This window comes from Hippopotamus amphibius, chromosome 4 (genome assembly GCF_030028045.1).
Source record: "Hippopotamus amphibius kiboko isolate mHipAmp2 chromosome 4, mHipAmp2.hap2, whole genome shotgun sequence".
Taxonomy (NCBI): Eukaryota; Metazoa; Chordata; class Mammalia; order Artiodactyla; family Hippopotamidae; genus Hippopotamus; species Hippopotamus amphibius.
Window position 1 is genome coordinate 4772482 of NC_080189.1, and position 12560 is coordinate 4785041.

At 37.3% G+C, this 12560-nt stretch overlaps 2 protein-coding genes across 2 annotated transcripts in view; both read left to right on the plus strand.

The window, feature by feature from the left end:
* Nucleotides 1-12560, plus strand: part of XRCC2 (X-ray repair cross complementing 2) — a 59538-nt gene that overhangs the window by 25885 nt on the left and 21093 nt on the right. The window lies entirely within an intron of this gene.
* On the plus strand, nucleotides 1981-2518 carry LOC130852521 (protein FAM136A-like). Its single transcript, XM_057733594.1, has one exon. The coding sequence runs from the start codon at nucleotides 1999-2001 to the stop codon at nucleotides 2413-2415; it is 417 nt and encodes a 138-aa protein (XP_057589577.1). The 5' UTR covers nucleotides 1981-1998; the 3' UTR covers nucleotides 2416-2518.

Sequence of the window (12560 nt, forward strand, 5' to 3'; positions counted from 1 at the left end):
TGGGAAGAGGCCCTATTTAGTATAGTGAGATAGTAATGTTCTACATTTTGTTTTCGGTGGTGGTGACATGAAGGTCCTCAATTGTGAAATCTCCAAGAATGTAGTTCTGTGCAATTCATCCCTTGATAACTGCATCTCAGCAAAGTAAATTAATATTATTAAAAAAAAAAAAAAAAAACAGAGAGATATCAAAGGAAGCTCTTGTGTAAGTAGACTTTACCTGTGGTAGTATTTTCTGCTTTAATGAATATCACTAGATAATGATAGGAGGTTAAGTTTATATGTCCTTTGTAAGGTAACTTCAAAAATATAAAGCAAAAGTGTAGAGAACTACAAGGAGAAATTGTCATCATCTTGGTAGATATTTTAATATACCTGGTAGACCAAGCAGTTAAAAAAATGAGTTAAAGATAGAGAATCTAAGCACATGATCAGACTTGATCTAATGAACATATGTAGAACTCTACAGACAAAATAAGAATGCATATCTTGAACACAAAAGGAAAATTTATGAAAACTGATCACGTGCTATGAGAAGACATCAAATTTAAAAGAATCAGTATCATGGAGTCATTTTTCTTCATCATAAGGTAGTTGTCAGAAGTCAACAACAAAAAGGATAACTAGAAGTTTTCCAAATTTAGAAAAAAGTGCAAATTTCTAAATCAGAGGTTGCATAAGAAATCATATTCACAATTAGAAAATACTAACATACGAATTGTTAGAAAAAGAATAAACTCAAAGGACACAGGAGAAAAACTGAGTAGAAATTAATGAAATAGAAGACACAGTAGAGGGACTTCCCTGGTGGTCCAGTGGTTAAGAATCTGCCTTTCAGTGCAGGGACGTGGGTTCGATCCCTGGTCGGGGAACTAAGCCTGTGTGCTGCAACAAAGAGCCCACACACTGCAATGAAAGATCCTGCATGCCACAACGAAGATCCCCCATGCCATAACTAAGACCCGACACAGCCAAATAATAAAATAAAATTTAAAAAAACAACAACAAAAAACAAGAAACAACAAAGTCAAATGACCAAGAAGAGCAACAACTCAAGTTTTAGGAATGAACAAGAAGACATACTATAAGTAGAGCAGAGACTTTAGAATATTAACAACTTATACCAATAAATTTGAAAACTGAGACAATGGACACATCAAAACAATCTCAACCCCCCCCCCCCCAAAAAAAACCCCTGAAAAATACTATAATCATTACAAGACTTGAATCAGTAATTTGAACTCCCCCTGCAGTCATTTAGGGGGACTTCCAGTAATAGCAGAATGTGTCCCTACCGAAACAGAAGTCCTCTCTGGAGGATGACAATATTATTCATAGGTCTCAAGTTATTTTTAAAAGTGAATTCTTAAATGCAGTGTCCAAAATACAATCTAAGGTAATATGACAAAAAAAACAAGTCTCAATGGGTGAGAAACTGCAGAAAGAAATGGGACCCACCCCCCCCAACAGACATGCATGTATCTCCACAGTCCTGCGGACTAAGAGCACGTGGGAGGGGCAGCATGAGGCAGGAACGTGGGCAAATGGTGTGGGTGCTCCACGGTCCTCCCATCGTCTGGGGGCAGGAGAGGTGTCCGTGTTCGACGCTGATAAGAGGTTGCATCTTATGACTCAGAATAACCGTTCAAGAATAGAAAAAAGGTGAAATTCTTCACATTAAAGGAATGGACAGACATCCTCCATTATGCAAACCAAGAGGTAAAATACTTTTTTTTTTCTTACAACTTCCATAACAAAATGCAGAGCTATCAGATACCCCTGGAAAAAATATGTATATTATACATGTATTTCTATAACGTTACATCATATATACGTAATATATATATGCAAAAAATTGAAGACTTTATGGAAAGTGGGACATCTAAAAGGCACTGCACAATGGAGTTAAGATTACTTACATTTTGGGCGGCGAGGGGGCGGGCCAAGCGCTGGAGTCCATGTGGGCGCCGGCGCCACTGGGAGCTGTGCGGGGTCGCCATGGCGGAGCTGCAGCAGCTCCGGGTGCAGGAGGCGGTGGACTCCATGGTGAAGAGTCTGGAGAGAGAGAACATCCGGAAGATGCAGGGCTTTATGTTCCGGTGTAGCGCCGGCTGTTGTGAGGACAGCCAGGCGTCCATGCAGCAAGTGCACCAGTGCATTGAGCGCTGCCGTGCACCTCTGGCTCAAGCCCAGGCCCTGGTGACCAACGAGTTGGAGAAATTCCAGGACCGCCTGGCCCGATGCACTATGCATTGCAATGATAAAGCCAAAGATTCAATAGATGCAGGGAGTAAAGAGCTTCAGGTGAAGCGGCAGCTGGAGAGTTGTGTGACCAAGTGTGTGGATGACCACATGAACCTCACCCGAACCATGACCAAGAAGATGAAGGAGTCTCTCTCATCCATTGGGAAATAGATGTCTGCTATTGGCCATCAGGACTGAGGGCAGGGATCTGTTTTAAAAGAGGAATGGGGATTTGGATCCTTTAAGGAACGTTTATGAATAAGGAAATGAAGGATGGCAGCAAGTTTAAGGCCTGTGTTACTTGCCTCTGGACACTCATTCCTTTGTGTTTCAGTTCTAGAAAGTGCAATGGAAAAAAATGGTGCTAAAGTTTGGGTCAGATATAGCACAGGAGAGTTTCTGTGAGTTTGAATTTCATGTGGCAAGTACTTATCCTGGCAATAGGGAGTCTTTCTTGTACCAAACCAGAGCCCTCCAAGGTACCAAATTCTCTTAGTACACAGATACCAACAGGCTGGCGGGTTCACGTAACCTGCTTATGATCTGATGGAGTGAGGAGAGATGTTTCTACTTGTTGCCAACCTCCTTAAGGATCACTACAGCATTTTCCACAAACAAAATTCATGAGGTCACTAATTTAGAAGTGGAAAGGGGGTTTCTGAGGTTTTGTTTTGCTTGGTATTGTTTTATATGCAAGGGCATGAGGTTAATTTAAAATGTAGAGTTGGGAGAGGTAGTTTGGATAAAAACTTTGAAAAGGTCCTTGCAGATATTCATTTCTGGCCATCAAGATGTGGATGTGCATTTCTTAAATTTCTCACACATGACCTCTCTCAGCCTGGAGACCCTGCAAAAATACAAGAAACACTACCACGCCCGTAGGGGAAGCAAACCTTCCCTCTCACTGACAGCCATGATGGGCCTTGAGGCTGTCTATAGCAGAGTCAGCCAAGTGACAAGACAATCTTGCAGTGACACTCACCCTTGAAGGGAAAGGGGATTTTGATTGTGCTATATGCTAGTGTTCAGGAATGAACGTTGAAAGAGGAATTGTTAGCTGCGTAGTTAAGAGAGTTATGAAGTACTGGGTTTGGAAAAATCTAGTTTTCATAAAACAGAAGAGAATGAACGCCTGAACCCAGTATTGCTTACTTTGCCCCCTGAAATAACAGAGCTCTACTGAGACAATCCCTTGGCAACACAAAGGTCAAGGGAGAAAAAGTCAGCAACTCGGGGGCAAGCTGTGACTCCTTTAGAGCAAAACAGGGACAGCCCTCCGTTACCAAATCCCACTTTTGCCAGGGTCTTCACGACATGCGTTGTTCTTCCCCCAGTTCTGGCACCTTATCGTTTTGATAAGGACCTTGTTGTCTTTTACCCACTTGTTACTTGAAATGATAATATAGCCTGTTTGCTGTTTCAAGACTGTGATATATTTTCCTAGTGGTTTGGTTTTAAAAATAAATAAGACTTAATCTTTAAAAAAAAAAAAAGATTACTTACATTTTATGTACATATACATTATTCTGCTTAAGCGGGTAACAAGTAAAGTCATCTTTCACATATGAATTCTCAAAAATCCCTGCATCACAGTTTTATAACTCAAAGAATGCCTAAATATTTCAAAACAAATTAACTCGTAACTTTTTTTCCATCCAAGAAGAAACAAAAAATGAAACAGTTCTTGAAAGATTGGGTCAAAGTTCTTTTTATTTTAAACAAAATTTAAAAGTATGTTCCATTACTGTCTATGAAACAAAAAACACAAACATAATTATGGAATAAATGAAAAACAAGGGACAAACAGCCAACTGACTACCCACTTGGTGAGAAGTGATATACTTTCAAATATTTTTTTACCTCAGAAATTAAATTAAAAAATACTTTGAAAAATGCAAACCAAGAGAAAGCTGGTGTATGTATAGTAATATACAAAAGATACCAAGGTAAGAAGGCTGGAAGGTATCTTTACTAGAGGTGATGAAAAAGTGAACTTGCAATTCACCGGGATAATATGAAGTTTACAGATGTGTAAGGGGAATAGAGAACTTGAGAATTGTGTCTGGAGGTTTTAACACCTGAGTCATTGGCAGACAGTAAACAAAACAAAATCCATAAGGATACTAAAAGAGCTGGATGAGCCTCAGACACCACACCACTCATCACGTGCAGGAGATATTATTTCCAGCAGGCTCACAACATGTTTTAGTGACCGTATCCTGGGCCATAAAGCTGTGCCAACAAAATCCAGAGGAATGAAATCACAGAGTAAATTCTCCAGTGATGATACAATTAAACCAGAAATCAATAATGAAAAGATAATTAGAAAATCTGTATAGATTTCAAAAGTAAGGAATAAAACTTCAAGCTAAAACAGATTGGAGATACCACAATAGATCATGTAAAATATTTCATTCACTAATGAGATTTTTATCAAATTTGAGGCATATCATTAATATTTAGGGGGAAATTTATAGCTTTAGACCCTTTTATTAGATGAGAGGGAAGGCTAAAAAAGGAGCTAAATAAGCATTTCCTTAAAGAAGAAAATGAATAGCAAATTAAATCCCTTTCCCCAAATAGAAGAAATGTAATAACAAAAGCAGAGATTAATAAAATGGGAAAGGGACTTCCCTGTTGGTCCAGTGGTTAAGGACCTGTGCTTCCACTGCAGGGGGCACGGGGGTTTGATCCCTGGTGGGGAACTCCCGCCTGCCAGCGCGATGCAGCCAAAATAGAATAAAATGGGGGAAACGTAAGGGGTCAATAAAGCCAATGCAGAGGAGGCAAGAGTATACAGTGGGGAAAAGCCTCTTCAATAAATGGTATTGGGAATACTGGATTACTTTCTCACACCATGCACAAAAATTCAAAATGAGTTAAAGGTTTAAATGTATTGATAAGACCCATAAAAATTCCAGAAGAAAACAGGCCTGATGCTCTTTGACATTGGTCTTAGTAATATTTTTTTTTTGGATATATCATCTCAGGCAAGCCAAACCAAAGCAAAAACATATGGGACTACATCAAATTAAAAAGCTTTTGCACAGTGAAGGAAACTATAAACAAAATGGAAAGGCCACCTACTGAATGGAAGAAGATACTTGCAAACAGTATATCTGATGAGGCGTTAGGTTAATATCCAGAATATACAAAGAACTCATACAACATCAGAAACCCAACACAATTTAAAAATAGGCAGAGGATCTACATAGACATTCCTCCAAAGAAGACATACAAATGGTCAACAGGAAAAGATGCTCAACGTCACTATCAGGGAAATGCAAATCAAAATCACAATGAGATACCAGCTCACACCTGTCAAAATGGCTGTTATTAAAAAAGACAACAAATAAACGTTGGCGAGGGTGTGGAGAAAAGGGAGCCCTCGTGCACTGTTGGTGGGAATGTACATTGGTGCAGCTGCTATGGAAAACAGTGTGGAGATTCCTTAAAAAATTAAAAATAGGACTACCATATGATTCACCATTTCCACTCCTGAGTATTTATTTGAAGAAAACAGAAACACTAATTAGAAAAGATATATGCACTCCATGTTCACTGCACCATCATTTACAATAATCAAGACATAGAAGCAACCTAAGTGTCCATCAGTAGATGAATGGATAAAGATGTGGTATGTATACGCACATACACACACAAAACAGAATGTTACTCATAAAAAAAGAATGAAATCTTGCCATTTGCAACAACATGAATGGATCTAGAAGATATTACACTAAGTAAAATAAGTGAGACAGAGAAAGACAAATACGGTATAATTTCACTCATGTGGAATCTAAAAAAAAAATGAACAAACATAAAAAAGAAAGTCATAGATACAGAGAACAAAGAGGTGGTCGCCAGAGGGGAGGGAGTTAGAGGAATGAGAGAAATAGGTGAGGGAGATTAAGAGGTACAAACCCCCAGTTGCAAAATAAATGAGTCACAGGTATGAAATGTGCCGTGTGGGGGATACAATCTATAATTAATATCTTTGGCGATGGGTGGTAACTAGACCTATCATGGTGATCATTTTCAAATGTATAGCAACATCGAATCACTATGTCATGTAACAGGAACTAGAATAGTGTTACAGGTCAATTATACCTCAGAAACAAACTTGTAGAAAAAGAGATCATACTTGTGGTTGCTAGAGGCAGGGTGTGGGGAGAGAGGGAATTGGATGAAGGTAGTCGAAGGTACAAACTTCCAGGTATAAGTACTAGGGATGTCGTGTCAATATGACTAATTAACACCACTGTATGTTGTGCATGAAAGTTAAGAGAGTTCTCATCACAAGGAAAAAATATTTTTTCTATTTCTTTACCTTTGTATCTATATGAGATGATGGATGTTCACTAAACTTATTGAGGTAATCAGTTCATGATGTGCGTAAATCAAATCCTTTCGTTGTACATCTTAAACTTACACAGCGCTATATGTCAATTATATCTCAATAAAATTGGAAGAAAAAATATATATATATTCTTTATATATGTACAAGAACACCAAAGACAGTCAAACAATTCAATGAAATGTAAATAGCATCATGACCAAGTTGGGTTTATCCCAGAAACACAAGGTGGTCTAGCATTTGAAAATTGGTAGTTTGCCACATAAACTAGATTAAAGGCGGAAAAGTTAGGATACCAAACAATGCAGGTAAAGTGTTTGATAGAATTCAGTTATTTCATGATAAGTTTCTCACAGATTAAAGTAAAAAATAATGTGAGTACATCAGTAGATACAGGAAACCTTTTAATAAAATTCAGCATCTTTTCACAATATTAACTTTTACTGTGGAATAGAAGATAACTTCCTTGAACTGATAAAAGGTATCTACAAAAATCCCACAGTAAATATTACTAAATAGTGAAACAGTGGAAGCATTCCCTTTAACATCAAGATCAAGACAAAAATGTCTGCTGACACTTTCAACATTGCACTAAAAGGGTTAGCACAGTAAGGCCAGGAAAATGAAGAAAAGGCATGAGGAAGAAACAGAGTTGTCATTGTTGTAAGATTGTACGATTGGTACGTGGAAACCCAAAAGCCATCTATAAATAGATATTAGAATTAAGAGTTCAGCAAATCTGCTAGTTAAAAGATCAACATTTAAATATTTCTAAATACCAGCAACAGGATTAGAAAAAAGGAATTTTTAAAAGTATGCAATTTCAGTCATAACTAAAAATATACCTAGAAATCTCACCAAAATATGCAAGGCCCTTCTGGAGAAAATCACAAGGCTATATTGAAAGAAACTAAAGAAAACCTAAACAAATGGAGAGTAGAAGCATGCTCATAGACTGAGAGACTCAATATGATAAAAACATCAATTCTGCAACTGATAAATTGATCCAACGCAATTCCTTTCAAAATCCTAACAAAGTATTTTTGTTTTCTTTCATTTTGGAACTTAAATGATTCTTAAATTCTTAAATGTAGCAGAGCAAGGAACCAAGAATAGCCAGGACCCTTGTATCAGTTGAGGTCTTCTAGGACACCAATGCTAAAATGTGATTAGAAGTATAAGATGTGGGACTTCCTAGGTGGCACAGTGGTTAAGACTCTGCCTGCCAATGCAGGGGACTCAGGTTCAAGCCCTGGTCAGGGAAGATCCCACATGCTGTGGAGCAACTAAGCCTGTGCGCCACAACAAGAAAAGCCACCTCAATGAGGAGCCCACGCACCACAGTGAAGAGTAGCCCCCACTCACCACAACTAGAGAAAGCCTGTATGCAGCAATGAAGACCCAATGCAGCCAATAAGCAAAATGAATAAACTTATTTTTTTTTAAAAAGTATAAAATATAAAGGATAAAGAGAAGGCAGGGAACACCTTCAGTATGTGCTGCAGGTCTGACACTTGTGGGTGGAGGAAGGAAGGAAGGAAGAACTGGCAGGAAGAGCTTCAGGCTGGCTGCACAGCTCTGAGAAAATCTTGGCCTGAGCACATCGAGCTCCGGTGCAAAGATTGTAGAGGGGGTCCCACATTGGGCCTGGCCTTAGTACTCCTGCCTTGCTCGGGCATTGGTTAGCTGCCTGGGAAGGACCTCAGCTCAATTGCTACAGCAGATCCAGAAGATGCTTAAGGTGGAGGCTGTCAAAGGAAATCTGAGCTGTGCACTTCTAATGCTGCTCTGTGTTGTAGCCTTACCCTATTATATGGAAAGATATTATGTGGCTAAAGTAATTAAGATTGTGTCTTACTGGTGCAGGGATAAACAAATAGAACAACACAGAGCAGCAGAACAAACCCACCCATGTATCAAGCTTAATACATGTCAGAAGTAGCCAGTCACTGTGGGAAGAATGGACTGTTCAAACTGTAGCAAGGATGCATGACACCGGTGGGAAAAAATGAAATTGGATCTTTACATTATATATACATTTTTTAAAAATCCATTCCAATGATTAAAGACAAATGTAAAAGCAAAATATTAAAAACTACAGAAGACTGTATATAAAAATATATTTGTGATCTTGGAGTAGGGAAGCACTTCTTCAAACACACACAAAAGCAATCAGTAACCATAATGGAAAAGGACATTTTGACAACATTAAAACTTGGAATTTTTATTCATCACAAGATAAAGTGAAAAGCTACAAACTGAAAGTACATCTGCAACCCATGTGAGCAGTGTATGTTTAATATCCAGACCAAATTAAATACGTACACATAGGAATATACACATTATAATTTTTTTCTGTTCATTAGCTTTTCTAATTTATTATAACTGTGTATACATATGGTGTACACACAAATCAAGAAGAAAATTACTGCATAGAAAAATGAGCACAACATTTGGCAGCATTTCACAGCAGGAGAAGCAGGAATAGTCAAAAAACATGAAATGAGGTTCAGTCTCATTGGTAACTGGAAATCCAGGTTAAGATCTTCATAAGATGTCATTTCATACACACGTGGATGACAGGAACTTGAAGGATGACAATACTAAGTGCTGAAGAAGACAGGCAACAAAGAGAAGTCCAATTCGGTGCTGGTGGGAGTGCAAACCCAGGTGGAACAGCACTTAGCACACACAGCCCTTCCGTCTTCCATATGTCCTTGAGAAATTCTTGCTCATGTGCAGCAGGAGAGATGAACAAATATATGAGCATTGTACCAGCAAAAGCCAGAGCCGACCAAAACATCCACTCACCGTAGAATGGGTAAACAAATGCTAGTATATCCATACTGTGAAGCTCTCAACGGCATTAAAAACAAATGCACTACTGCAAGATGCATAAACGTCAGAGAAATCTTAGAAACCTAATGTGGAATTTTCTTAAAAGATTGCAGAAGAATACATTCAGCATAGTACCTTTTTTGCTAGCTTTATTAAGATATAATTCACAAAACATAAAATTCACCCACTTAAAGTATACCCTGGTTGTTTTTAGTTTATTTAGAGTTGTGCAACTGTTTAATTTTAGAAAATTTTCATCATCCCCAAAAGAAACTCCATATCCACTATCAGTCATTCTCCTCAGCCGCTGGCAACAACTAATCTACTTTCTGACTCTATAGATTTGCCTATTCTGGACATTTCCTATAAATGGAATCAGCCTTTTGTGAGGCTTCTGTCACTTAGGATAATGTTTTCAAGATTCTTCCATGTTGCAGCAAGTGTCAGTACTTCATTACTTTTTATTGCCATATAATATTATGGAAATATATATAACACTTTTAAAAAGATTCCCTCAGTTGCTAGACATTTAGGTTGTTTCCCGTTTGGGGCAATTATGAATAATGCTGCCATGAATACTCATTTGCTTTTATGTGCAAATTCTTTTAAAAATAAGGTTCAGAGAGGGAATTCCCTGGCAGTCCAGTGGTTGGGATGCCAAACTTCCACTGCAGGGGGCCTGGGTTTGATCCCTGGTCAGGGAACTAAGATCTTGCATGCTGCACCACATGGCCAAAAAATAAAAAATAAATAAACCAAGTATTAAAAGAAAAAAATAAGGTTCAGAAACAAGCAAAACTAAATATTGTATGCTAAAGTTAGAAAAAGAAGGGGATGGCAGAGTGAGATTTGGGGATGTTCTAATCAGTCCACCAAGGTTCATTTTTAATGTCTCTTAAGTCATCCTCATAGGTTATGGTGATTATAACATATACACACGAACACATAGGAATAGGGCGCTCTGGCCTCAACATTTTGTAGAAGTTTAATGGTTGGATGTGGGGGAGACACTAGCCTCTAAAGTCTCCTGTAGGTTCAGATTTCTGAGGGAGACCTGGGTTCTTCTCGTTTTCTCATATAAATTCCTCCACGGCACTCCCACTTTCCAAACCTGTTCATTTTTTGAGTATGTTTAGCATTCTGCTGAGTCAATAAGCCTCTTTCTGGGCTGCCTGCTGAGCTCTCCGTGTCACCTGTTTCACCGGATCCGCAGACCCGCCTCCATCCACTGCTTTCTAGCTTCAAAGATTGTGTTGCTGTTGTCTCCTCCCCACTCTTGGTCTTCATGGGTTTTTCCTTTTTCCTCTTTTCTGTCATTGCAGTTGGGTTTCAGGAGGAATTAGAAGGAAGTGGGTATGTTCGACTGCTGTGGTTACCCAGAAATTTTATAGTATAGGTTGTCAGGGTTTTCTATTACCTGCAGCTAAGGAAATCCTGATCTGACATGTTGTCAATAGTATTTTTGCACAGAAGTATTCTACAACATGATATTTAGTATTCCCTCTTATAGATATATAATATATAATTAATCATTCTTGAACATGAGTGGTTTCCAGTTTCCTGAATATTTTAAAAAACAGAACATAGAAATAGATTTGCTGCAACGTTTTCATATTATCAACTGTCTCAAAGAGGTTTTTTCCAGTTTATACTCCTGCTCTCAGTGGAGAAGAATATCAGTATCTTCACACCGATAACATAGAGTACTTACTTTATTTACATCTTATACTTTATTTTCTAATATTTATTTGAAAAAACTCAGAAAAATAACATCAAGAGATAGAGCAGTCATAATCCCACCATCCAGAGATCTCTACTATTAATATTTGGAGTATGTCATTCTAGACTTTTCTCTGTACATGTATACACATTGTTTGTGAGATAGTGTTTGGCTTTTTGTTTCTCTTTGTTCTGGTTTTTCCCTTACTGTACATGCTGTTTTATACTTGCGTTGTTTACTTGACAACGTGCTAAGGAAACCTTTCCACATCAATATTGATCTAGTCATTGTCAAAGGTCTGTGTACTGTAGTATGCTTAACTTACCCTATTGATAGACATTTAGATCATCTACATTTTTTTTTCTAAATTCCTATACATATAGCTTTGTAGTAGTCCAGTTTTTTCCTTTAGATAAATAAAGAGATATTGCTTGGTTAACAGATGTTTACTTTTTTGAGTTCTCAGTACATTACTGTGTACTGCTGAAGCGTGTAGAAAAAGCAGAGCCAGGAGGGCTCTGACAGTATCGTTTGATCTCCTACATAATTCAACTCCTGGACTTTTAACTTGTGTGAACTAATGAATTTACATTTTGCCTGTAATTTCAAACTCTTGCTAAGCTAAAGAGAAGGGCAATTGACTCTGCCTATATTCTTCTTTACATAACATAAAGTTCAGATTTCAACCGTGATGGAAACTGCAAAATGCTATAATTCATGTGAATGCTATTAAAAACACAAATTATTCAACAACAGATTATTCAAAATTTAGGAAGTTTGCATCTGTTTTATGTAGTATGTCTAAATTAAGAATATAGGTTAATATTTAGCGTATTCTTAGCCTGATATATTATATTACATTGTATATGAAGTCTTAAATTGACATGAATTAACCTATACATCTTTAAATATTTGCAAAATTATATTTTATATGAGCCTGTAATAAATGACCATATTACAATTCAGAAGCTGAAAAGTATAGTGAGAGTTGCCATAGGAACCTTAATGTGATATCCCCTTGCTTTCATTTAAATTTCATTTTTAATATTGCATTAACATTTTTGCATTTAATGGATAGATATTGGAATTAATATTGAAGTGTTCTCTAATATAAATAAAATATAAGAAATGAAAATGTGATTTTTCTTCCAATGAACAAATGAACATATAATCCAAGATCTCATAGAAATAACAGCACTTGAGTTTTAAATTACTGGATTTCATTCATTGATTTTGAAGTTTTTTAAGGATACCTTTTAAAAGATTAAGAAATATTTATGAATAGCCACAGAACTCATGTCTTTAATGTTTCAAAAATGGTTCAGAATTTCCTGAAGACTATTTGCAGGCAATTTACTTCACTGTGCCTTAATTTATTCTGTACTTTTCAGGCTAGATGAC